The sequence below is a fragment of the Quercus lobata genome, chromosome 3 (assembly GCF_001633185.2).
Source record: "Quercus lobata isolate SW786 chromosome 3, ValleyOak3.0 Primary Assembly, whole genome shotgun sequence".
In the NCBI taxonomy this organism is placed as follows: Eukaryota; Viridiplantae; Streptophyta; class Magnoliopsida; order Fagales; family Fagaceae; genus Quercus; species Quercus lobata.
The window spans coordinates 18,284,389-18,311,842 of NC_044906.1; the positions used below are offsets into that span (position 1 = coordinate 18,284,389).

The 27,454-nt window shown below is 37.1% G+C and overlaps 3 protein-coding genes across 3 annotated transcripts; 2 read left to right on the plus strand and 1 right to left on the minus strand.

Annotated features, from left to right (window-relative positions):
- Positions 1-1,867: 1,867 nt before the first annotated feature.
- Positions 1,868-9,120, minus strand: LOC115978731 (probable protein disulfide-isomerase A6). The gene is made up of 11 exons (XM_031100590.1): positions 8,892-9,120; positions 6,590-6,674; positions 6,228-6,325; positions 5,826-5,881; positions 4,843-4,960; positions 4,654-4,681; positions 4,484-4,575; positions 4,122-4,278; positions 3,915-4,039; positions 3,592-3,691; positions 1,868-2,436 (listed from the first exon to the last, which is right to left on the minus strand). The coding sequence occupies exons 1-11, from the start codon at positions 9,053-9,055 to the stop codon at positions 2,371-2,373; spliced, it is 1,089 nt and encodes a 362-aa protein (XP_030956450.1). The 5' UTR covers positions 9,056-9,120; the 3' UTR covers positions 1,868-2,370.
- A 3,074-nt stretch (positions 9,121-12,194) lies between these two features.
- LOC115979399 (zinc finger matrin-type protein 2-like) lies at positions 12,195-16,518 on the plus strand. The gene is made up of 10 exons (XM_031101425.1): positions 12,195-12,415; positions 12,534-12,614; positions 12,737-12,764; positions 13,421-13,503; positions 14,966-14,998; positions 15,133-15,211; positions 15,315-15,367; positions 15,681-15,741; positions 15,899-15,981; positions 16,115-16,518. Exons 1-10 carry the CDS (start codon positions 12,395-12,397, stop codon positions 16,202-16,204), a joined length of 612 nt encoding a protein of 203 aa, XP_030957285.1. The 5' UTR covers positions 12,195-12,394; the 3' UTR covers positions 16,205-16,518.
- Positions 16,519-25,343: 8,825 nt separating this feature from the next.
- Positions 25,344-27,386, plus strand: LOC115982057 (pentatricopeptide repeat-containing protein At1g09190). The gene has a single exon (XM_031104546.1). The coding sequence runs from the start codon at positions 25,422-25,424 to the stop codon at positions 26,874-26,876; it is 1,455 nt and encodes a 484-aa protein (XP_030960406.1). The 5' UTR covers positions 25,344-25,421; the 3' UTR covers positions 26,877-27,386.
- The last annotated feature ends 68 nt before the right edge of the window (positions 27,387-27,454 follow it).

Sequence of the window (27,454 nt, forward strand, 5' to 3'; positions counted from 1 at the left end):
TTCTTAAGCATCATCACTAAACAAAAATGGTTAAAACAATTGTTTTGTTGCTTCCCTTTTCACCTTCAAAAGTGAAACTGTCTGGACTTTTGGTCGCATTTGTTAATAAATTGAGCAGAGCCATTAATTATCAGATACAGATATGAAGCCTCAACTTCATTTATTGTTGTGAGACACTAAAATTTTAACCCCCAGTAGAAAGTGATGCCTAAAATCAAATCATGGTCCCCAGAGCCATTATTGCTCTTTGGTTTATATCCCCAGAATCAATAATAATGATAACATCTAGTTAGGTGGTACTACAAAGATCCGTGTGAAAATTCCACACTGTTCAATCACAATCTACCTGGACTCGAAAGTGTTTGGTTGATATAGGACCGGGCATCTCTATAGCAGTTCACTCACCACTCTCTTTTTGAAAACAATACACAAACTGCTGCCTTGAATTTCACCAAGATAGTTCCAAGATGAGAGCCAAATTTGCTAAAACTGCACAGTTTTAGCAAAATTTTAGGAGAAATGCATTCCACAAAAGTTATGTAGCACATTTTTGAATCTAGAGTTTCAACTCAAACTCGAGTTAAACAGCTGGCATGGCACGCCAATTACTGAAACTTGAGTTTGAGTTAAAATTTGAGTTTTGAAAATGTCCTACATAACTAAATAATTTTGTTTAGTTTTTTCCTTAAAATTTTGCTTAAATTGTGCCGGCAAATTTGGCCCAAGATGAGCACTTCTTAATCACCACGAGTAATTCCAATATTAACTTGAACTCATTATGGGCAAAGATTTGTAAAAATGAACTCTTCTTACTGACCGAAAAGGCAAAAATAAGTAAAGTGTTGCAGTGCGAGTTTACCAAGGTTTGGCAAAAAAAAAAGTGGTCTATTTTCTTAGCAATCCTACAACCTCATACACAATTACACATACACAACACAACAATCATGACAATATGGCAGGGTTCCAGTATTTTCTACTGTAAAGAGAATCCAATCCAAAACGAAGGAAAGTATAAAAATTATCCAGCCAGGCAAACAGCCCCCAAGGGAAGTCTAATGTTGCAATCACATCCCAATCCCCCATACACATGAGCCCTGGATGTGATGGTGTGAGAGAAAAAAACCTTTTGTCTGTTTCCTCATCTGATTAAAGGCTCACATGAATCACGAAAGAGTTTTTTACAGTCCACACTGCACCGTGGGCCTAAAGCTCGCACTACGTTTCTGATGGATTTGCTTTAGGTACTGCATGATCCATGTGAAACTTTTCAGAAGTCCTATACCATTAGCCTTTAGGCAGGCAATGCAAAAAAATTTACGTCCCAATTTTATCCTATTTTATGGTCAACGTCGTTACCATATCTGCACTATTTTTCTTTTTGATGAGATGAGTTTGCAATTTCAGAACCTCTCCTGCATTAATTTCTTCTGGATTTTTGGCCAATTGGCACTTTCACCAGATTCTTATCTTATGTAATCTATACTAAATTCCTGGGATATAAAATGGCATCACAAAATCTAATATGGTACTAAGATGACAATCTGCCAAAACTGAGCACGAATAAATTTTGGGCAGTGAATTTTTAAGAGAATATCGAGAATCTAACCCTCGTATTTTCACCGTCAGTCCAAGCTCAAATGTACACATCTGATTTTCGGTTTTTAAGCTAGTACTTTTTCTATAGCATCTCTCTCATCGCCAGTAATATCACATCAACCTGTCCTACATATACTATGTGCACAGGCATCTACATGGTATTATTAATAAATTACACTCACACCCAATTGGTGACTCAAACGCACAACTTTACCCTTGTCTCACTCATTTTACAAGGCAAGAAAGAAAGTGCCATTGGATTTTGAACTCATTGGCTACAATTAACTCCATCCAATAAAAAAAGGGAATTATTAAGGACAGGTTATAGTAATTGGACCTTAATCCTCTAGGAGAATTAGTGTAAGTATCGAAGACATGTATCTAATGGTCCCAACCTGATTGTACAAGACACCCTTACAGAGCTGCCTACCTTTTGGACCGTAGAAAATGCAAGCTCAAAAAAGTAAACATTGTACAACAGTTAATATATGCCTCGTTATATGCCAAAGGGGCTTATGAAAATCCGATTCTGAATACAAAAACAAAAACTACATATTAGTGTGAATCATATGCTAGCTAACCTTTCCTTCTCTTCTACCATAATAACTTCAAAAAGTGCAAAATTTGAAGATAAGGATATGCGTTTAGAGTACACTAAAAAAAAGTAAATTTCCCAAGCTCAAAAATTTTGAAAATAGAAACCCCAGGAACTGGGTTGCTGATACCTCCAAGCAAAACTGAAAGATGTGACTCCTCTCTTGGGACTCCTGAGGATCAAGCAAAGGTGGACAGGATATTCTTTTTGAGGGTGAACTCATCTGCCTTTGCTGGGCTGACAGACTGCACCAACAATACACAAAATATGAGCCAACGAGAGTATGTTGAGATTATATGCAGCTTGAGTGGATGCCAAGAATAAGCAGCTTCCATAATAGTCCTCATGAGAATTAAGAACAGCCCAATAACATTTCACATTTGTCTATCCACGTATTAATATCTTTCCAACATTGTAATAGTAATTGCCTCGACTGGTGACCACCAGATTTTTCAGACTCAAGTTCTAAAAAAGCAGTTAATTTATATACATACAAGGATAATTTTATTGTTCCCCAAGAAGTTGAATTTAAAGTATCTTAGAATTGTTGTGTTGAGATTATTTTGTTACATCTTGTGTCCTATATGGAAGGTAGACAGCAGCTTAGCATGGATGTGATGACCGTTATTTTTCAGCAACTTAAGGTACTAAAAATCCTTTTTATTTTGTAAGTTTTACAAGGTCCAAAAAGACCTTACTAAGGCTGTACAGAGAAATGCTCTACAATTAGGTGTTGTCAGCCCAGCCCCAGCAGGATGGCAATGTTCTTCATTACAGGAATAAAGTACTGCATGATTGAGGAAAGAAGAAAAGAAAAGATATGCCAATGAGGTAAGGTAGGGGTTGTGGGTTAGACCCATGAGGTGCAAGTGTAACTTTCCAATCAAAAAATAAAGAAAAGAAGATGTGAAAATGTGATATCTAAAGACAATGACAACACAAAAAAAGAGTGTATCATGGGATTGTTAAAAGGTATTTGTTGGTTTGCACAAAGCGACCAGACAATCAAGGGACAGATTACAGGTAGGAATGAGCTAAGGTCTCCATCTCCCATCATCTTCTCTTCTTGTTCTGAAATGCCAAGGGTTATTGAGAAGCACAATTTTTTTCCTGAGCTAATTTGTATATAGTCTCCTAAAGATCTGTCTTAAAACTTGTGATATGTGGCAGCTAATAGAACCTGGTCTCATATGGACATAAACCCAGTTAATTTGGCCCTCAAAGAGGCAGTGAAGCAAAGAACAAATCTTGCAATAACAGTCAAGGTCAATATTCACAATCTCAGTATTTCTATAACTCTCAAAGAAATGAAATAATTTTCAAGTGACAAAAAAACTTTAAAGTGTCTTTTGTCAAGATGGATTCATAAAGTGAAGTGAAAAAAAGGTCATATATAGTACCTTCTCAAGTATGCGCTCAAGTCGCTGAATTTCATTCTTGGCATAATCTGCTCCTTTCTCCATAAAGTTCTTGGAAGTTTTCAAATAGATCTTGCCATATCTTTGGAGAGAGAAAGGGGGAACAAAGTAAGTAATCGTGAGAAACAGATAGTCAACTTTAAAAACTCAGGTCTCACAAACTTCAGTTTTTACTAAAAAAATTCCCTATGGTTCCATTAAGAAAGTGGTGAATGGTGACTGCCACCAATCATTCACATTATAACAGAGGGTTTGACTAAATTTGATGAACAAATATTTCAGAAGTATGAAGTCACTGTTACAACCTGGCAGTTGAACCCTTGAGCTTCTCAACCTCTTCTTCTATGCGAGCAAATACTGCCTTCTTCTCTTCATTTCCAGCACTCACAAATTCCTTCACCAGTTCATCCAAACTTGCAACTATACCAGCCTACATCAAAGGAAGAAAAGATTTATTAAAAAAAATTGAAAACATGTCATGTTATGGTCCATTATGAATATACAAATCTCACTTTGGATGTATATTGTCCTTTCCCATCACGACTAGTGCCACATTTCTCGTTGATAAAATTTACAAAGTCATCTAAATCTCGGCCACCATCATAACCTTCGCCAGCTTTGTTGCTCTTGGGGAAAAACTTCAATGTGGGATATCCACTCACACCATACCTGCAAAAGCAGCATCCGTGCATCAGGCATATTCACTTTCATAATAGAATTCTTTTATTCATTTTTAATGAATATTAACCGAGTAATTATCCAAAAAGAAATTAACAAGTACATTTAAGTCTGCAATTATTAACCACGGAAATCTGAGAGTTGATAGCACCCTACAGATAACAATAAAAAATTCATATTGTACTACTGAACTCACTTTTCACCCAAATCCTTGTAGTTATCAGCATCAAGATTAGCAATCACTACATCTTCCTCCAATTTAAATGCTGTTGCAACCTTTTCATAAATCTACAAGACAGACAGCAGAAATAGATCAGTATCAACCATCTTTTAGGCACAAGATAAAGAAGCAAAATATATACTTACCGGAGCAAGGGCTTTGCAATGGCCACACCTGCCACACACCAAGAAAAGAAAAGCATAATTAGAGATGCAAAACTTCAACTAAAAAAGTCTTTTCAGCCATATTCAGGCAGACATAGCTTCAAAGACATCATAACATTAATATAGCAGCACAATGAAGTGGACACAGAAAAATTGAACACCTAAACTTACCAGGGTGCATAGAACTCAACCAGAACATCTTTAGTTTCATCTAGGACAACCTTGTCAAAATTGTCTGCTGTTAGTACCACTACGTTGGATGGGATTGCGGCTATCTTCACATTGGTCCCTGGACACAGGCAACACTTCAATGTCAAACTACAAGTTGACTAGTGATATGAGTTGTTTATTAAAGCAACTAAAGTTAACAAGAATGCAGCATGATAGACCATGTAGAAATATTTAAAAAAAAAACCTAGAGAGAGCCATTAGCTGGAGTCCATAGAACAAGTCATGCTGGGCATCGACCAAAAAGTAGGCAAGTATCAATGGAATAACTCGAGGCATAATATCTTACAATTAAAGAACAGAATCTAAATTTATTGACTAGAGTTGCCAGAAGTATTTGAGAACAAAGTCCAATTATCAATTTTCAATCTACTGAAAAGTATTGTGATAAGTATTAGAAAACAAGTGTCCAATTATCAGTCAATCAGCATTGAAGTTGTGATGTACTTTAATTAAGTTGTCTCAATTACTAAAGATAACATGTATGCCATTAAATACTTCACATAAACTCGAGCTTTTTTATTATAATTAATCATCTCGAAGAGATTGATCTTCAAATCTAACAAGAACCATCAATCCCATGTCTACTCAGCAATTAAAGGAGAGAAATTGGATTCTGAACTTCAAGAAGTTGGCTAAAGGCAAAGTCATTGCACAGGAAATATTATAGCCAATCCACTCAAGCAAATATAAGATGAACAATATATATTCAATTGAACGTTATAAGATAATATGTCTACATGGTCCACTGAAAGTATCAGATTATGCACTTATACAAAAGCTAGAAAAATAAATGTAATAACAAAAACATGATGGGGCAACTTAGGGGGAAAAGAACAGATGGAGCAACAAAAACATCATGCAAGAAATAACAACCTCCTGCTTTGGTGCACACAATTCAACCAAAATTAAAAACATATTATTACCTCCTTCCTTATTCACAAACTCTGCTAGGGCTTCTGCATTACGAGCACCTTCATACCTAAAACATAGAGAATGTGATCAAAAGGTGTCTAGTTAAACATTTGATGCAGATTTGTTAAGGGAGAAGAAAATATTTTAATATTTTATGTTGTTTTCTCTTTCTTAGTGGCATTAGGATTTATTTGTTTTTTCAAGTTCAATTAAAATCCTTTTCCTAGTTGAATAAGGATTTTAATTGTATATTTTAATATTTTCTTCTCCCTTAACCAATTAGCATCAACATTCCTAAACTAAAAGAAGGTGAAAACGTTCTGCGATATTTAGGATTTAGGGGTTCACATGGATTCGGGAAATGTTTTTGAGAGGAAAAGAATAGAGGAGAAGTGGGGGATGGGTGCACTCACTTCTTTGGTTCTAGAGATCCTTTTGGAAACCATTTAATTGTGGGATATCCAGAAACCCCATATTTAGAGCATATGCTCTTGTGTGAATCACAGTCAACCTACACCAGAAACCATCGATGAAGTGAAATAACATATCAATCAATCACCATTGGCGATAACAGTTGCAACCTACTGGAAAAAGCTCATTATTTGATGTAAGATGAGAAAATATTGTTTTTGAGATCAATTATGAGGCCCAAAAGAGCAACAATTTGTAATAAAAACAGACCCATAAATTTGGCAACAAGAATAATGAATCCAGAATCGTACATCCAGGAATAAAGCAATAATACAAAATAATAATAAGGATTCAAGGAGCTGACCTTTCCAATCAGTACAGTCTTTGCTTTCTTGAAACTTGAACCAAGCTTCTCATACTCTGGAGCAAGCTTTTTACAATGCCCACACCTGCCAAGGGAAACAAAACCATTATTCCAGTTCCCAAAGCAGTACAAATATGAGAATAACAGAAGTGTTAAAAAAAATGAGAATAACAGAAGGAAATCATAAAAAACTAATATGTATCTTCTTCTTCTAACTCAATTCATTTTGTGGGGCCCAAATGATTTATGGGTCAGGCCCATCTACCCGGGGAGAATCCAAAGGCCCAAGCCGAGGAGGGCTATGGCCCAAACTCGACAAGATAGCCTTTGGATACCGCCGAGGGCAGTTCAGTCCTCGGCAGACCCAAGGTACCCCCAGAAAAAAGGGTAAAAACAGTATAGGACTGAAACTTGGAAGAAAGATCTAAAATATCCAGGGAAAGCTGCTGTTACTGCCATTTAGTGCTCTGAACCTGACAGATCCGCATTCTTTAGCTTTTACAACCATCCCCAACGACTTTGGGTATGGACTGACGGGACAAGTATCAGCCTTGGAAAGGTTGACCCTATACGTGGATGAAGGATAGTGGACGCAGGCGAGTATAAAAGGAAAGATAAGGAACCTAGAGAAGTGGTTGGGAAAAATAGCCAAAAACCAGAGCTTCCCAGCCCACCTCCAGGAGAAAGACTCCAGGGGTGAAGGAAAACTTAAATTTGTACGAACACCATGAAAAACCCACCGCCTGTCGATCAAGGCCTAGCCTTCCAAACCCACGCTCTACAAATGATATTGTTAGGGCCTTTTCACGTGCGAACCCGACACTGTTACGGTCCGCCACGAATCGTGTCCTTACACATTTCATTATCTCCAAAAAGGGTTCTTAAATCTTAATTTTTTACAACTGATAAAAATATATATATATATATATATTTTACAACTGACATCCCTGAAATTTTTCAAGAATTTTTTAAAAAATTTGGTTTGATTGGCAAGTTACACACGTATCCAATGGCTCTTGAACCCACAAATTTTAAGAAAACCATATTAAAATGATAGAGTCTAGTCAGGCCTTCTAAATGGAGTGGAGCTCTTAGATCACAACTAATTAAATCTAGCAAACCAGAAACAAAGTGGGTAGAGCTTCTAAGTGCATTACTGAATTGCAGGAAACGACCTTGACAATATTCCAAACAGTCTATTTGATTTGGGATCACCCACTTTAGATCTAAATAGACCAAAAGCAATTCAAACAAAGCAATATCAAGCTCAAAACCCACAGATCACCAATCACACATTCAATATCATCATTTTTCCCACAAATCAATGGTACCCATGACAAGCTATTCAAACGCTTGCGTCTTGCACTGATCCACAACACACCAATTACACTATACATATATAAGGCATTCTCAATTGTGTATTTTCTTACTCGAATGAAATTCATTCGAGTTTCAAATCTTGATTACATTTTCCTTTCCTACAGTTCCTCATATCTAAGTAGACCAGTAGCAATTCAGATACAGCAAATGTCAAAGCTCAAACTCACAGATGCCCAATCAAATTCACTGTCAATATCATTATTTTTCCAACAAATGAACTGTCACCACAACGAACTCATCAAACACTTGAGCTAATCAATAAAACAACACGTATCTAGTACAAACCTAATAACACAAACTATATATAACAAAAGCGTATCTAATATGTGTTTCGTTTACGAGAAAAACTGATAATGCTAGATTTTCTTAGCAGCCAAACACAGAATCACACAGAGATAGACTCATATATAGCAATATCGAGCTGAAAAACCACAGATCTCCAATAACACACTGTCAATATCCACGAGATGCTCCGATCACATGCTTGATGAGCTCATCACTAAACGAACCTAAAAATCTCAATAACGCAGAACTATATAGAACTAAAACCAACATATATTTTCCGTGTGGTTCCTGAGAAAACTAATTTTTCTAGCAACAAAACAGAGAATTAAAGAGAGAGAGAGAGAGAGAGAGTTTGATTCAAATATAGCATTATCGAGCTCAAAATCCACAGATCACCCATCGCTCACAGTCAATCTCATCATTTCTCCAACAAATCAAACACGAGATCATCAAAAACACATATTACTAAAACGATCATTTAAAAAAAAAAAATTTCAACAACACAATGAAGAGCTCATCAAACACTATACAGCTAACGCTAATCGAGTTTTCTATCTGGTTCTCGAGAAAAATGAATTTTCTATGCAACCAAACAGAGAATTGAGAGAGAGAGAGAGAGAGAGAGAGTTTCTGGTACCAGGGAGCGTAGAACTCGACGAGAGCGTCGCGATCTTGACCGACCTCCTTGTCGAAGTTGTCCTCGGTGAGCACAACGACGTCGTCTGCGATCACCGGCGAGGCAAAGAGGAATATTAAGGACAACGCGATCAAAACAGAGCAACAAGTCCTTGCGTTCTTCATTTCTGTAGCTCTGTTCAATGCCTTCGAAATTTTCTTGCCTGCTTTTTTGAAAAATTATCAGAGGTAAAAAAGCATATGAGATATGAATATATATTAGTTTTTAGTCCATGTTATTTTTAACTTTTAGTCAATTTTCGTTAGTAAATTGACGATAACATTAACTAAATTTACTTTAACTTTTAGTCAATTTTCGTTAGTAAATTGATGATAACATTAACTAAATTTACTAAATTACTGAGTTGAAAATAATCTAGACCAAATCAACTGCTACTAGAATATATAGATCAAATTGACAGCAACACCAAAATGTGTGGACAAAAATTATATTTTTCCATATATTTTATTTATTTATTTAGAAACCATTTTGTAATTATCTAGAGTCATTCATAGTGTATACAAGAAGATAACTCATGATAAGAGACATCTTTTTTACAATATGTGTAAAATCTACGCATATTATAAGAGAGATATTTTGTAAGATAATTTTTCGATGATAGCAATGACAATAAGGCAAGATACGCTCATGGGTTCCCCCATCCCCCTTTTGTGATGAAAAGAATTCAAAAGAAACAAGACAACAAGATACGTTGAGTTTGTGATAAATTGATTACCTTTTGCTAATCCTAATAAGATAACTTTGATATTGATAAGACTTGAGAGATAAAGATAAATCATTAAAAAAAAAAAAAATCTATTGAGCTTGGGATAAGTTGATTGTCTTTTACTAATCCTACGAAGATAACTCCACTATTGATAAGAGATAAAAATAAAACATAAAGAAAAATAGTGAAATCAAGAGTAAAAGGAAAGAGTGATAAATAAAATATTTTTGAAGATAATAATAATAATATAACATGTTGTAAGGGTAAAATTCTCAAGTCAACAATGGGTCTTGGGCCCCGCACGGAATTCAGCCATGATCAAAAGGGAAAATGGGGACCAAAAGACTTCTAACCCAACCTTGTTGAGCCCAACTTATTTAAAAAGACGTCCGAGAAGGAACGTTTCCTCGGACTCACCAAATACGGGCCCAATGTGCACCCTATCCACAGTGAAGAATCATCCTAAACAAATGTGGATAGTAGGATGAGCCTCACAAAGCAAGAAGAAGGAAGAAAATGTAAGACGTCCAGGGGGAGACCACAATTGCCGCATTAAATGCAATGAAGCTACTTTTCCAGCCGTATTAATGTGGAGAAAACAGGCGAATAGTGTTACATTGGCCAATGCAACTCACAGAAAGATAAGGTGGACGTCCGATAGGACAGGCAGTCAAGTGAAGGTCCAAATGGTTAACAAGTGTAAAACTCTTATCAATTCAAGGAGGCTATATAAGAGAAGGAAATCCCCATGAAGAAGGGATCGGAAATTTGAAAACAAAAAGGATATAGAAAGAAAAAGGAAGGCAATAGTCTTGGATCAGAACCAGAGGTGCACCCATACGTTTTCTCGGACTGAGTATCCTGTGGACATTAAGGAGATATTCTTACGTTCAAACTGCTGCATGGCATACAATTAACTAACATTCACTTCGTCCAGCCCTAGTTCTGTAACCCGCTTTTTACAAATTCATTATCTAGGGTTCTTTGGGCCAGAATCACTTACTTGTTGGGCCTGGGCCCCAAAAACCGACCCTACACATGTATTATAAAAAACAAATTATAATTATTTTTTGAGAAGAAACAAATTATAATTAAGCTATATGTAAAAAATATTTTTTATTTTTACGTACAAAAAAGATTAAATTATATGAATAACTAATTTTAATATATATCATTTAAATTATATATCAGGGTAGGGTGGGTGCAAGCAAAAATCGTCTTCACCCTAACACCTCTTTGTAATGGGAAGAATTTGCGTGTGGTGGAGCAAGGTTGGGGAGGGCATTTTTGCCATCCAATGCATTTTGCAACACTGTGTAATAAATTATAATACTTACTATGTGTTATAATATATAAGAATCAACTTATTATATGTTATATACTTGCCTTTAGAAAGAGACGATGATTAAAAAAAAAAAAAAAAAAGAGCAAAATGTTAGAGTGAATTGAAAAATATTTAATTATTTTCACTCATTTAAGTGTACAATTATTTTTCACATTATTAATTGCATGTGTTAATAATTGGAAAATAATATTTTAAGTTTTTTTCAATTTATCAAAAAACATATTAGACAAAAAGAAAATAATTTTTTTTGGTATCTATCCAAAATAAAAGAAAAAAGTACACAAAGGAAGAAAATAACAAACCAAAATACTATTAGTCAAATATATAAAATAGAAGGGATGTTGTAAGAATTGAACTCACCACCTCTTACATCGAAGCTAGAATCATATAGTTTTAAAAATTGAATTGATCAAAGAATAGAAAAAGAGAATAATTCTTGGTTCTTTGGTTTAATTGGAATCAAATCGACGGTGGAATTCGTGATATCATAAATAATTAATTAATAATTTTAAAATTATAAAAAAATATAATAAATTTATAACCAGTTAAAAATATTTAATAAAATAAAATAAAGTTTTCACGGATTATAATTAAAAACAAAAGATACAAAAATATAACTAAATATATTAACATTGCAATATCAGCCTCAAAACAAAACAATTAGTAGTATAGCCTTCTTTTTTAAGGGCAATATACGGCCATTACTGTTAAAAAAAAAAAAAAAAAAAAAAAAAAAAAAACAAAAAATTGGACTCAACTAGCCATCTTGAAAGCTTGTTATAATAAGTCTTTATTTTTCTTTTATTACATTAACTATAATTGTTGATCCTAAAAAAACAAAAAAAAATTATTGTGCTTGGTCTCACAAATATATTATTATGAAATTATTAATATAAGTAAATAGTAGTTTCTTTTTTTATGTATTCATTTTAAAGAAATATAAAGTAGATTTTAACTTCTTTTTTTATTATTTAATTAACTAAAAATAATCATCTTAGAAAAAAAAAAAAAAAAAAAACCTACTACACCATCGTTTACTTAAAAAAACGATGTCAGTATTTCCGATTTTTAATTAGAACCGGACCGGATTGATGTACGGTTCCCGATTGAACCGGACCAGAATTTTTTACAGTATTTATTTTTTTCTCAATCTTAAAACCCTTTTTTATTAACTAATTTTCAAATTCTTCGATCACAGCTTAAAGTGTCTTTTCCTTCAACTTTCTCAGACTCCAAACAGACTCAGAATTAGGGTTCTTATTTAAAAAAAAAAAAAAATTATGCCAAATTCTTCAATTTTTAAATAAACTCTCAATCACAGTATTGAGGCTAATCTGTAATCAGCTCAAACAAAATTTCCCTTTTTGTTTTAATTTAAATTAAAAAAAATCAATGGCTCACACCAACAAAGAGGTAAGCTCAAATCTCTTTCCTACTTTCTGTAACCCTAATTAGTTTTATCAATTCAAATTTTTTGAAATAAAATAACTTAACTGGCTTACTTAATTTTTGTTTGGGATTGTTGGTGTAGGTTGTTGGGGTTGATAACACATTTAGAAGGAAATTTGATCGGGAAGAGTATTTGGAACGAGCTCGAGAGCGTGAAAGACAGGTAATTTAATTCAATTTTTTAATTTTTCAAAGTTTTTGTTTTTCAATTTTTATTATTTTATAAATTTACATTGTGATGAATTGCTCTTAGTTGATTGTGGTTCATTTTTTGTTGAACTGTAGGAGGAAGAGTCACGGTCTAAGTCCAAATGTAAGTGATTCTAAGCTGATAATCTTTTTTTATTTTAGTTTGAATTTGTATTTGTTTCTGGTTTTATGGGTTTTAGTATCTGTGTGTGTTTTAATTGAACCCTTTGAATTGTACTGTAATGGGTTTGCAGAAATACTATTGTGTGTGTAAATTGAATCCTCTGAATTTTAGGGTAATGGGTTTGCAAAAATAGTACTGAGTGTTGACTCTGGGTGTGCGCTCGCGAGCGTGCATGTGTTAATTGAACCCTTCTGAATCATAGGATTTGCAAAATTAATATTGGGTGCACGTGCCTACATGCGTGCATGTGTGTTAATTGAACCCTATGAATTGTAGATCAATGGGTTTGTAGAATTCATAATAGGTGTTTGTACTCTGTATGCATGTGAGTTAATTAAATTCTCTGAATTGTAGAGTAACGTGTGTGTGCTAATTGAACCCTTTGAATTGTAGAGTAATCAGTTTGCACAATCAATATCGGGCGGTTGTACTCTGTGTACATATGTGTGTATGCATGTTAATTGAACTCTCTGAATTCTAGAGTGATTAGTTTGTAGAATTAATATTGGGTGTTGTATATGTTGAAACTATTGGCTCTGCTGAAGTGTAGATTGATGGGCGTGAAAAATTTACGTGATTTGTCGGTTTTGTTGCAGCAAAAGGTCCTCCAGTGCAGAGGAAGCCTTTGAAACATAGGGATTGTGAAGTGGACCTTGAATCTCGGTTGGGAAAAACTCAGGTGTGTTGCTTTGTCTCTGTTTCTTTTCTAGAATTGTTTTTCTTCTTGAATGTGTGCTTAGGCCATTTTGCTTGTAAGTTGTACTCTTTGGTTGATTAGTTCTTTTATGAGCGGTTCAATTTGTGGAATGTTTATGACATTGTTTCCACTTATGTGGATGACATTGAAATGCATTGAGGAGTACAATCAATTTTCATAAGCAATACTTAGAAGAGAGTTATAAAAGTTTTCCTAGTGTGCGTGTTGTCAAATGACATGGTTAATCTGTATAATGCAAGTAGGTGTGTCACTTTGAGAGCATTGAATGAGTCTATCTAATCTTGTGTCTTGATGCACTTTTACATGAAAATTTTCTGTAGCTTGCTGGGATTATGATTTGTTGATAAATGTTGAAAGGTTTGGCTACTTGGCTAGCTCTATGCACCAACCTAGTTACACTGTCCATGATATTTCAAACCGGATTCCTCAAGAATGACTAAGTTTGGAATTGATTCTGCTGGTTCTAGGAGATTCAGACACTATTGTAATTAGCAGGTCTTCTATCCAAAAAGAAGCAGGTTTCTCTTACTCTCTTATGTTGCTTTTTGTTGCTTTAAAGAAGATGATACTAAAACTTTTACCTCTTTGGTTGGGGATTTAGTGGATGATGGAGTAACATATACACCATCAATATAGACGGATCACACTTTTGAAGCAAACCTGCTTATAACAGTTGACAATCCTGAAATTGGGCTTTCCAATTTCATTGTGGAAGTAGTAATATGTATTTCCTTTGAACCTTGTTTAAAAGTATAATTAGTTTTCATTAATGTATAATTGTAAATCTATTTGACAATTGAGACAAAGACTATTCATACATCTTATTCACTTTACCTTGGGAAAATATTGCAGCAAGATTATTGAGATTTTCAGGTCAAATAAACCATGCAGAAAATGAGGAAATGATGTACGTACCTTTTAGAGTAAATGAAACTAAGGAATTAATGTCCTATTAGAGTTACCATTTTGTTAATCGAGCTATAAATTTTGGGCCCAAATCATAATGACATGCAGCATTTTATGGATTGGATATGGTCTGTGTAGTGGACTTAACCATAATTTTTTTTATGGATTTGGCTTTGGTATAAAGTCTTCTGAGTTTTGAATGTTGTGTTTGGCATGATCTAGAATGTGAAAATATGGAATACAATTGTCATGGTTTTCTATTTTATTGCTCTAATTCTGTGGGGTATGTTTTTACTTATCAAAAAAAAATTGTGTGGGGTACGTTTTGCTTTGTGTTTTCATATGTTTTGATTTGTCCTGTCTTATAACTTATAAGTTTCTTGGCACATATAGCATAACTTCTTATTTCCCTGTTAGTTTTAAAAGTTTGAAACATCTATAATTGTATGTTGAATATCTTAAATACCCCATCTTTGCTCGACTTAATACATGACTTTATTTTGTCTTAATTTTGCAGGTTGTTACACCAGTGGCACCTTTAAGTCAGCAGGTACATGACCGTGTTCTCATGTGTCCCATGTCATCGTATTGTTATTGCTGATATCTATCTTCTTTAATAGTAATCTTATATTAAACATTTTTATTTACCATGTCATTTCTTGATTAAATCTGTTCATTTTACAGGCTGGATATTATTGTTCAGTTTGTGAGTGTGTAGTGAAGGATTCTGCAAATTACTTGGATCATATCAATGGAAAGAAACGTATGTGGTTATCTGGAGACAATATTGTTTCATCAATTCTTTTAATGAAAACGTTTCATAGTTTGATCACTCTTCTAATGGCTCTCTTTATCTTGTCCCATAGATCAAAGAGCGTTGGGTATGTCTATGAGGGTAGAACGGGCATCTGTTGACCAGGTATATTTTGGCAAGTACTTTTAATTTATGATGAATGGAAGTTTAATAAACAGGCATAATTGAATGTGTGAAATAGGATGCAACCTTTACTTAGTGAAACTCTCAAGCTTGGGCTCTATGTATGCAAAGATATATAGAAGTAAACCATGTAATATATGTTACATGGATGCTAAAAATCCCACCTTTTGGAGATGAGGAAGAGATCACTGCAATTCATTTAAAGAAAAAACTATTTTCTGGCCTAAACCATTTCATCACAAGTACATATTTCTCTTGTTATGGTGTATTTGAGCTGCAACTTTATGGTCTACAGGTCAAACAGCGATTTGAAGTCCTTAAGAAGCGGAGAGTTCCTGGAAGCTTCACAGAGCAAGGTAAAAAAATTGAAGGAGATGGAAATATATTTTTTGGGTGTTTGTGTGTGTGTGTGTGTGTGTGTGTGTCTTTCATTAGAGGTTTATGCAATTGGTTGGTAATCTATGGTTGTTGGAAAATTGATCCCTCTCTCTCTTTCTCTCTCTCTCTCCCTAGATCTTGATGAGCGGATCTTAAAGCAGCAACAAGAAGAGGAAGAACGGAAGCGCCAACGTCGCGAAAAGAAAAAAGAGAAGAAGGTGAGCACTGTACTACCATGGTTTGCTTAATACCGTATGCCTGAGCCATAAGATTGTTGGGGAAATTTTTTTGCCTGTCTGTAGATTTTAACTGTAATGTTTCCTGATAATTTTGTTATATTTTTGTGTTCAGAGAGAGAAGGTGGCAGAAGAGGAAACTGAAATGGATCCTGATGTTGCGGAAATGATGGGATTTGGGGGTTTCCGTTCATCCAAGAAGTGATCATGTTTCATCACTCCATCCTATATTTGGAGTGAGTTTTGGCCATGTAACCTTTGTAGCATTGTACTAGTGACAGTTCTGTAAGGAACAGTCTAATTTAGGTAACTTGACCTTTTAGAAATTGTATGTTCATTTTATATTTCATTTGAGACGTTCTATGTTAACAGCGAAAAAGCAAATTTCATGGAATTTCTCGACATTTATGGTAGATTTTACTGGTGAGTGGTGATGCCATTCATTTTCATTCTTGTACATTCTCCTTGCAGGAGATACTGATCAATGAATGATTTTAAGGCTACCTTGTACCTTTCTTCTGACTCTCTTGTGGTGAAAGTCTGCATTAGATGGAGGGCTTAGAGAATGTAGTTTTTCCTTGACATCCATAACCCGCTGTTTTTTATCAACAATTGTTGTAGAACCCCAACAAAAATATCATTACCCTTCTATCATCATAAATTCAGAATATGAACAAGAAGTGACAATCCTCATTAGGGACAACTGAAATGATTCTTTGAATCTTATGGGAAATCTTTTGTTTGACGACATGCGTACAAACGAAATGAAAATGTTTTGGTGAGAATGGCCTTAGCATAGGGCGAAACAAAAACACTCACATAGTCACATCACACTACACAAGTACGTCTCTTGCATCAGTGACGTGCTGTCTAAAACCAAAAACTCGTTGTCTAGTACAAGATAAGATAAATTTCGTGGAAAAAAAGGTTCTCGTTGGTTTAGTAGGCTAACTAAAAGCATGCGTTGTTGCATTTCAAGTTTTCATCACTGACGCCTATCAAGAAAAGGCAAAGACTAAAAAGTAAAAACTAATAATATGAGTAATTTAATAATTTAAATGTATATTAATTCAGTTGGGTTGAGGTATTCAATGTTTAATAATTATTACACAAACCTTATTAGATTCAAATTATTGAAAATTTGAACCCAAACTCACCCTTTTGTTGTCTCTCTATCAAGGTAGAATTTTGAATTTTATAATATAATTCATTAACTTTTTATAAGGAGTCGAATTACTTTCAGTTTAAAGTCCATATTTTTATCAGCTTTTGTTTATTTATGCATTAAGGTAGAATTTTATAATACAATTGATTGACTTTTTATAAAGAGTCGAGTCACTTTCAGTTTAAAGTCCATATTTTTATCAGCTTTTGTTTATCTATGCATTAAGGTAGAATTTTATAATACAATTGATTGACTTTTTATAAGGAGTCGAGTCACTTTCAGTTTAAAGTCCATATTTTTATAAGATTTAGTTTTTTTATGCATTAAGGTAGAATTTTATAATACAATTGATTGACTTTTTATAAGGAGTCAAGTCACTTTCAATTTAAAGTCTATATTTTTATCAGATTTTGTTTGTCTATTTGATAAGGTAGAATTTTATAATACAATTGACTAGATTTTTATAAGGAGTCAAGTCACTTTTAGTTTAAAGTCCATATTTTTATTAGTTTTTGTTATTTTCCAATATAGATAGAACTCTTTTCAAACCTCCTTAACAGTGCACAAACCCATCAACAAAAGCCTTGAAATTTTATAATCTATCTTATTGAGGAGGTTGAGTCAAATTGAAAAACCCATTGAACAATTCAAACCTAACACGCCATCCCTCCCTATTTTGGAGCTATTTTTTTGCTCTAAATTGGAGTGTCATTAATGCAGATTGATGAACTTCAGGTTCAAGTGTTCAACAAATAAGATGCAATTGACCCTTCCTTGAATAATGACTGTCCTAATAAAGGCTTGTACATCTAAGTTGTTGAACACAAAGAGATGGGAACCTAAACTTGGTAGATGAACTATGACAGTGTGTCATAGTCTAATTATTGCTAGGCGATAACGTTTTCAAGTCTTCAAGCTGTAGATATCATTCCCAACCCGATTAGACCCAGTTGGGCTGGCGCATGGTTGTTTGACATGCTTAATAAATTTTTTTTTGTTAACTAATAAGTTTCATTACTTATTAAAAAAAAAATAAAAACTTTAAGAAATCAAATTAAAATATCGGTAAGAATTTTTATTTAATGATATGTAAGGAGGTGAGAGGTCTATGCTTTATAGTATAAATATTCCCTCCGTCCCACTTTGTTTGTCCTCCATTCCATTTTGAAATGTCCCAAAATATTGTCCTGTTTCCAAAAATAAAAGTTATTAATTTACTAATGTTCCTATTATATCCCTATTAATTTACTACTCCCTCCGTCCCACTTTGTTTGTCCTCTATTCCATTTTAGGATGTCCCAAAATATTGTCCTGTTTCTAAAAATAAAAGTCATTAATTTACTAATGTTCCTATTATACCCCTATTTTATTAATAATTCAATTTTTTGATAAACTTATTTAAGGATAGTTTTGGAAACTTATACAATTTTAAAAGGTAGACAAGACAATAAATGATGTTCCCTTAAAAAGTTTGACTTTTCAAACAAGACAAACAAAGTGGGACGGAGGGAGTAATTCAATTTTTTGATAAATTTATTTAAGAGTAGTTTTGGAAACTTATACATTTTTAAAAGGTAGACAAGACAATTGTAAGGACGCGATTCGTGGCGGACCGTAACAGTGTCGGGTTCGCACGTGAAAAGGCCCCCAACAATATCATTTGTAGAGCGTGGGTTTGGAGGGCTAGGCCTTGATCGATAGGAGGTGGGTTTTTCGCGGTGTCCGTACAAGTTTAAGTTTTCCTACACCTCTGGAGTCTTTCTCCTGGAGGTGGGCTGGGAAGCTCTGGTTTCTGGCCATTTTTCCCAACCCCCCTTTAGGTTACTTCTTTTTCCTTTTTATATTCGCCTGCGTTCATTGTCCGTCGTCCACGTATAGGGTCAACCTTTCCAAAATTGATACTTGTCCCATCAGCCCATATTCAAAGTCGTTGAGGGTGGTTGTAAAAGCCAAAGATTGCGGCTCTGTCAGGTTCAGAGCATAGAATGGCAGTGAGAGCAGCTTTCCTTGGATATTTTAGATCTTTCGTCCTGATTTCGGTCTTATACCGTTTTTACCCTTCCTTCAGGGAGGGGAACTTTGGGTCTGCCGAGGACTGAGCCGTCCTCGGCGATATCCACAGGCTATTTTGTCGGGCTTGGGCCATAGCCCTCCTCGGCTTGGGCCTTCGGATTTTTCCCAGGTAGACGGGCCCGGCCCATAAATCATTTGGGCCCCACAATAGCCCCTCAAAACCCGGCTATCCAACCTCTTGGTTGGAAAGGGGGGTTTTGGCGATGCCAAACCTCTTCCTACGGCCCAATTAATTTGGCCTTTTAATAATGCTGGCGGCTCCTCATCTGTCCAAGAAACGCGCCGGTTTATGAGGCAGCCTTTTGATTTCGCGCTTGACGCGCTTGTATCGTTTGGGCATCCTAAAACGTGCTTTTAATGACCACTATTTACGAGACTGCTTTAATTCGGCGGTTTGTTTTGATGGGGTGGAGAAACGGAACCGGCATGTTCGTGTTGGCAGATTCCTTTGGATATCTGAACCTATTAAATGTCTCCCGCTCCCCCCTCAGTATAAGAAGGAAGGGCGGAGGTTATTGTTTTTGTAAATAATTCCTTCTCATCTTTCTGAGATTTGAAATATTTGGCCTCCCCCAGGGTTCATTTTACCGAAGGGTTTACGCACTAAATCGTGATACACTTTACCATAACGACGAGCGATGCGAGAGCCAAAACCCTCTCATAAACGCCATGTTCCAATAAAACTCATTATGGCTCAATCGGGACAGGGGTGGCGAAGACTCAAAATCAACCTCACCCTCCTTTCAGTCAAAATCCGAAGCAGGGACTCGTCACGTCAAACTTTCGGCGTGACTGAGTCGAGAACACCCATCATCAGTACCAACCGCTCTCCTATGAGCATACCTAGTATGGCTCCAGTGTGTTGGGAGTCAGGATCGAGGTAGGGACTAAGTGTCTCTACTTCTTCCCCTCTTCCTTCACTGGGGCTATTCTCCGTCTCCTTTTCTTAGTCTTCCCAGCACCAGTTCCACCCTGGTGCTTTCACTTCTCCCTCTTTTGCTCCTTTTTCTTTCCTTTCATCTCTTCTCTCTTCTTCTCCTCCTTCTTTACTCATGTCCTCCATCTTCTTCATTCATCTCCTCCATCTTCTTCATTGATTTCTTCCTTACTATTTCCTTCTCCGCCATTTCCTCCCAAAGAAGGTTCTTATCATAATATGAGCGGTATTGAGGCAAAGATTGGAGAGACTTTGAAGACGAGTTTAAAAGATGCCTGGGAGTTTACTTATCTATACTACGGATGTAACCGTCGCTTAGGCAGTTCACATTTTGCATAGGCTCGTTCGAGCCCCTCTTTGTACATTGTAATAGTTTTTCGTATTAATAAAAATCGTTGTTATTTTATTTCGCATGTTTTGTCTCTATGCCTTTTTTTTTTTTTGGATCTACAAACGCTGCTCGGCACAATAATATAGCATCTAAATCAATGACGACTAAAACCAAAAGATTTGATAATAAAAAGATGTTACCATAACTTTAATAGAAATGCTTGGCATAATAAGGCCGATCAGTGAAGAGTCATACTTACCCCATGCTAGCCGAGGAGAAAAACGAAGGCTTGATGTCATGTATGGAACAACCATTTGAAGATATATCACCCACCAAATGAGCGGCCTTCTAATATGACTAAGTGCTGGGCCGTTCCACTCCCTTCCTTACACCTTAACTGGCCTTAACCTTTTATGGTGTTCAAGCCGTGGATGAGGTGACTTGACATTCTTACCAAGTAACCCATCTTACGAGATTCAAACCTTGTCTTATCCAAGTATTTGGTTTCCCCATTGGCTGGGATCCGAGGACCATACAAGGCCTTGGTTCTGTCCAAAACTTGTAATTTTTATAATTCTTTGTACTTGGTTTCCCCATAGGCTTGAGTCCGAGGACCATACAAGGCCTTGGTTCTGTCCAAAACTTGTAATTTTTATAATTTTTTGTACTTGGTTTCCCCATAGGCTTGAGTCCGAGGACCATACAAGGCCTTGGTTCTGTCCTTGGGCCCTTATGTTAAACGGGCCTGGTCCGCGAATTTACTGGGCCCACAAATCAAGAGGTGTCTCCATAACCTTTGATCACGCGGTACCTTTTGGCGTCCCAGTGTTCGAGGTGCACCTTCTCGAGACTCCTTTAGCCTCAGGGTTGCAAACGACGTTGGAAATCGAGTCAGAGACGTTTTGTCTGTAGCGTTCCTTGGGACGCTGCGCGAATTAAATGCCACCGGTTTACTTCTGGGTATAAATGGGATAGGGGATCACTTCACTTGCACATGAACTCTCCCGTTCCCTTCAGAACTATATTTCTTCCATATCCGCGATCCCTCTTTCTAGTGCCACTGCCCCAAAGCAAGATGTTTGAGGCTTGGATAGGGACGAAAGGTCTCCGTACGCTTCAGAGGCACCGAATCCTCAAGGTGATATGGTATGGACAAGGATGGCACAGATTTAAGCCAGTCCTCCATCTTGAGGGGAGGAAGATGGTATTCCTCCTTCTTTTAATCAAAACCCGAAGCAGGTTCTGGTCATGCCAGATTTTTGGTATGTCAGAAAAAGGAATTTCCGCCATCAGCACTGTCTACTTTGTGGTAGGCAGATTTTTGCGGGGGCTTCCCAACTTCCGGCTCCCTGCACCTTTTCTGTAGATGGTGTTAGCCTGAGGTCAGGTTCTTTTGCTGCCTGAGTTACGGGCGTGCAAAAGCATGGAGGAGGAATAAGGTCTCGAGGCAGAAGCCAACCTCTCCTCTGAACTGCCTCCTCGGCTTTATCTTCACTCTCTTGTATTCTTCGTTACTCACGTAGTTAGCTTCGATGTAGGTTTTGTTTCAGCTTTCCATTGTACACTGTACTGTTCTTTTGTCTTAATAAAATATGGGTCTATTTCTCTATACATATCTTTCTTCTCCGTAACCACTACTTTATGCATGAATATTAAATATGAGCTTGCCCTTAATGATATTCTAGGCAGAGAAACGCCTTAACACAGATTCCTACTAGTTTAGACTTACAAATATTATCAAGCGTAACAAGATTAATCATCAATAAATTAAACTCCTGGAACTAACCAGGATAACGGCTAAGTGCTGCGCGATGCGTGCTAGAGCGATGTCCGAGTACGATAAACTCTAGGTAATTCGTCCAAGAGGGTAGCCGAGTAGCGAGGGGCTTTGGTTGCGCTTTTGGATAATTTGTTGCGCCGTATCGCATCAACCCCTTTGATATTGGGGGATCAGAGGGTAGACCGGGGAACCCACGCAATCAAGGTATTAACCCATCTATTAATGCAGAGCTCTCTTCAGATGAATTTTGAGGTTTATGTGCCATAGTTTTTTTTTTTTTAAAATAGTGGGTTCCCCATCCAGGTAGTTGGTTTCCCCTGAGGCTTGGGTCCGAGGACCATGCAATGCCTTGGTTCTGTCCAAAACCTAGTTTTCATTACATCCAGGTAGTTGGTTTCCCCTGAAGCTTGGGTCCAAGGACCATGCAATGCCTTGGTTCTGTCCAAAACCTAGTTTTCATTACATCCAGGTAGTTGGTTTCCCCTGAGCTTGGGTCCGAGGACCATGCAATGCCTTGGTTCTGTCCAAAACCTAGTTTTCATTACATCCAGGTAGTTGGTTTCCCCTGAGGCTTGGGTCTGAGGACCATGCAATGCCTTGGTTCTGTCCAAAACCTAGTTTTCATTACATCCAGGTAGTTGGTTTCCCCTGAGGCTTGGGTCCGAGGACCATGCAATGCCTTGGTTCTGTCTAACACCTAGTTTTCCATCATCCAAGTAGTTGGTTTCCCTAGAGGCTTGAGTCCGTGGACCATACAATGCCTTGGTTCTGTCCAAAACCTAGTTTTCCATCATCCAAGTAGTTGGTTTCCCCAGAGGCTTGAGTCCGTGGACCATACAATGCCTTAGTTCTGTCCAAAACCTAGTTTTCCACATCCAGGTAGTTGGTTTTCCCAGAGGCTTGAGTTCGTGGACCATACAATGCCTTGGTTCTGTCCAAAACCTAGTTTTCCATCATCCAAGTAGTTGGTTTCCCCAGAGGCTTGAGTCCGTGGACCATACAATGCCTTGGTTCTGTCCAAAACCTAGTTTTCCATCATCCAAGTAGTTGGTTTTCCCAGAGGCTTGAGTCCGAGGACTATGCAATGCCTTGGTTCTGTCCAAAACCTAGTTTTCCATCATCCAAGTAGTTGGTTTCCCCAGAGGCTTGAGTCCGTGGACCATATAATGCCTTGGTTCTGTCCAAAACCTAGTTTTCCACATCCAGGTAGTTGGTTTTCCCAGAGGCTTGAGTCCGTGGACCATACAATGCCTTGTTTCTGTCCAAAACCTAGTTTTCCATCATCCAAGTAGTTGGTTTCCCCAGAGGCTTGAGTCCGTGGACCATACAATGCCTTGGTTCTGTCCAAAACCTAGTTTTCTCTTTGCACGGGGCCTTGGCTGGCCTTTAGCTTTAGGAGAGTTAGCTACTCAGCCAAGCCCCTTGAGTTTATCTATACGGTTAATGTTACCAAGCGCCTAGTTTGCTCTTTACGGGGGACCTTGGCTTTAAGGGAGTTAGCTCCTCAACCAAGCCCCTAATCAAGAAATGTAGTTCCTAACAGAACTTTATACTAGAACCCTATAACCAACGGTTAGATATAACGAAGAAACTCTATCAACCCACTTCCTATACCAACACACAAACCCTCCCCACAGACGGCGCCAATTGTAAGGACGCGATTCGTGGCGGACCGTAACAGTGTCGGGTTCGCACGTGAAAAGGCCCCCAACAATATCATTTGTAGAGCGTGGGTTTGGAGGGTTAGGCCTTGATTGATAGGAGGTGGGTTTTTTGCGGTGTCCGTACAAGTTTAAGTTTTCCTACACCTCTGGAGTCTTTCTCCTAGAGGTGGGCTGGGAAGCTCTGGTTTCTGGCCATTTTTCCCAACCCCCCTTTAGGTTACTTCTTTTTCCTTTTTATATTCGCCTGCGTTCATTGTCTGTCGTCCACGTATAGGGTCAACCTTTCCAAAATTGATACTTGTCCCATCAGCCCATATTCAAAGTCGTTGAGGGTGGTTGTAAAAGCCAAAGACTGCGGCTCTGTCAGGTTCAGAGCATAGAATGGCAGTGAGAGCAGCTTTCCCTGGATATTTTAGATCTTTCGTCCTGATTTCGGTCCTATACCGTTTTTACCCTTCCTTCAGGGAGGGGAACTTTGGGTCTGCCGAGGACTGAGCCGTCCTCGGCGATATCCACAGGCTATTTTGTCGGGCTTGGGCCATAGCCCTCCTCGGCTTGGGCCTTCGAATTTTTCCCAGGTAGACGGGTCCGGCCCATAAATCATTTGGGCCCTACAACAATAAATGATGTTCCCTTAAAAAATTTGACTTTTCAAACAGGACAAACAAAGTGGGACGGAGGGAGTATGAGTTTTCTTTCTTCACAAACTTTCTCTCTCTTTTTCTTTTTGAATGTGTGCCCGTGTTTAACCATTCTCTCTCTAGTCTCTACTCTCTAGTAATTTTCTTTTTCTTATCTCTATCCCTCAACGTGTCCTGTTTTTTGTTGGCTAAATAAAAAGTCAACAAAGAGATAAGAAGAAGTACCGCTCATTAAAGTGTAAACGACTAAAAAAATACTCAAAAACACTTAGGAGTTGGTTTGGTACATAGGTTTAAAAATTGAAAATTGTTATTTAAAAATATGTGTGGAAATATTTGTGGGTAAAAAAAGTGTGAAAATACATGTAATGTTGTTTAAAAACTGAAAATTATTGTTTGAAAATACAAACCAAACACCCCCTTAGCATTTTACTACTTTTCAAAGATAAAAAAAAAATAATCACGTTTTATATAGATAAGAGCATGCCGTTTAAGTCATTCTTAGGTCATTTTGTCAAACAAAAGTAGCTCAACTTTCATAACAAATTCGTATTTTAAATGTATATAAGACATATTTGAAATTAATTTTTTAAAATTTAATAGAATTTGAGAAGAGTTTGGGATATAAAAAAAAAAAAATTAAACGAATTTGAAACTGGGAAAGCAAAAGTTCTTGTTGTTTCCTCAACTGTACCAAAAAAGAAAAACGACTCGTCGTTTTATTTACGCCACTTCCCGCTAACCCACCAAACTTTTCAAATTTCAGTTATTTCTCTCTAAACTCATTTCTCTGTAACCCTCACATTTCCATTGCCAAAAAAACAAACCACCATGAGTAAAGCTCTCCTCGAGGTTGAGCGGCGAGTCCTCCGCCTCCTCCACGGCCACAAAACCCGAACCCGACTCCCAGAAATCCACGCCCATTTCCTCCGCCACGGCCTCGACCAATTAAACCAAGTCCTTGCCCACTTTGTCTCCGTTTGCGGGTCCCTTCACAAAATGGCCTATGCAAATCGCATCTTTTGCTTAACCCATAACCCAAATATCATATTTTTCAATTCTATGATTAAAGGGTACTCGCTTTGTGGACCCTTTGAGCAATCCCTCCATTTGTTTTCCCTTTTGAGAAGCCGGGGCATTCGGCCTGATGAATACACGTTTGCTCCTTTGCTTAAGGCGTGTTCGGGTATTTGTGATTGTAAACTTGGGCAATGTGTTCATGCGGAGGTAATTAGGATTGGGTTTGAGCGTTTTGGTTCGATCCGGATTGGGATTGTTGAGTTGTATGTGAGTTGTGAGAGAATGGAGGATGCTAGGATGGTGTTTGATGAAATGTCTTATAGAGATGTGGTTGTTTGGAATTTGATGATTCGGGGGTTTTGCAAGATGGGTGATGTTGATATGGGGTTGTGTTTGTTTAGAAAGATGAGTGAGCGGAGTGTTGTTTCTTGGAACTCGATGATTTCTTGCTTGGCGAAGAGTGGGTGGGATAGGGAGGCTTTGGAACTCTTTTGTGAAATGAGGGATCAGGGTTTTGAGCTAGACGAAGTGACTGTGGTGATTGTGTTGCCTGTTTGTGCTCGTTTGGGGGCTGTTGAGGTTGGGCAGTGGATACACTCATACTCAGGTTCTAGAGGGCTTCTGAGAGATGCTATTTCTGTGGGTAATTCGCTTGTTGATTTTTATTGTAAATGTGGAAATTTGGAAGTTGCGCGCAGCCTTTTTAATGAAATGCCTTGCAAAAATGTTGTTTCGTGGAATGCAATGATCTCAGGTCTGGCACTCAATGGGGAGGGTGAGGTTGGGGTCAAATTGTTTGAGGAGATGATAAACAAAGGTATGAGCCCTAATGATGCAACTTTTGTAGGCGTTTTAGCATGTTGTGCCCATGCAGGCTTGGTGGAAAAGGGGCGAGAGTTGTTTGCTTCTATGTCTGAAAAACACCAAATTCAACCAAAGCTTGAGCATTATGGTTGTATGGTTGATCTTCTTGGGCGTAGTGGACTTGTGAGGGAGGCTCATGGCTTGATTAGAAACATGCCCATGAAGCCAAATGCTGCTTTATGGGGTGCATTGCTTGGTGCTTGCCGCACTCATGGTGATGTAGAAGTTGCAGAACTTTCTGTTAAAGAGCTGATCAATATTGAACCGTGGAATTCTGGTAATTATGTGCTTTTGTCAAATATATACGCAGATGAAGGGAGGTGGGATGAGGTTGCAATGGTCAGGGTTTTAATGAAGGAAAAGTGCGTCAAGAAAGCACCAGGGCAGAGTGTGATTGAATAATTATGAAATGTTGGTTTAGGAAAAAAAAGTCTTCTCTTGGCTGGTATTCTAGGTGTTTGGTTCCTTTATTGCAAGACTTAACATCTCCACCATGAATTGAAGATATACATGATGGCTGTTTGGGAAATGACTTAAAGCAAAGGAAGGCTGGTTGCTTTGTGCATCCACCTAGATCCTGGTCAAATTTACAAAAATGATGATGGGATCGCATAGAAATGGAAGCAGGAGGCTGAAAGAAAGCAAATTTACTGACAGAGTAAGAAACCTTACAATGAGAATTTTGCTGAGAGAAAACAGAGAGACATTTTTTAGAATATTCTTCTATGTTTATTTCTTCCGGACAAGTTCGATATGAATATCGGGTACAAGAAATTGAGAATTGTAAGCAAAGAAAGTCAGCAAGAACCAATAGAATTCTTTCAATGAAATACCTTCCCCTGTCTTTGTTTTTGTACTTCTTCATAATAAGCTATTGACTCCCAAAAATCAAAGAACTAGAGCTCTTCTATATATTCATCTGTGACATCTGTTTCACACTTAAGTGGGATGTTTCTCTTCCCATTTCATTTTTCACTTTC

What these genes read in the sequence shown, in the direction of transcription:
- LOC115978731 (XM_031100590.1), bottom strand. Translation starts at nt 9,055, where the DNA reads ATGAAGAACGCAAGGACTTGTTGCTCTGTTTTGATCGCGTTGTCCTTA. An exon ending in GTTGAGTTCTATGCACCCTG is followed by an intron (nt 4,682 to 4,842) that starts GTAAGTTTAGGT and finishes GGTGTGTGGCAG; the next exon opens with GTGTGGCCATTGCAAAGCCC. An exon ending in CTCAAGGGTTCAACTGCCAG is followed by an intron (nt 3,692 to 3,914) that starts GTTGTAACAGTG and finishes CTCTCTCCAAAG; the next exon opens with ATATGGCAAGATCTATTTGA.
- LOC115979399 (XM_031101425.1), top strand. Translation starts at nt 12,395, where the DNA reads ATGGCTCACACCAACAAAGAG. An exon ending in CTCGGTTGGGAAAAACTCAG is followed by an intron (nt 13,504 to 14,965) that starts GTGTGTTGCTTT and finishes TTAATTTTGCAG; the next exon opens with GTTGTTACACCAGTGGCACC. An exon ending in TGGAAGCTTCACAGAGCAAG is followed by an intron (nt 15,742 to 15,898) that starts GTAAAAAAATTG and finishes CTCTCTCCCTAG; the next exon opens with ATCTTGATGAGCGGATCTTA.
- LOC115982057 (XM_031104546.1), top strand. Translation starts at nt 25,422, where the DNA reads ATGAGTAAAGCTCTCCTCGAGGTTGAGCGGCGAGTCCTCCGCCTCCTC.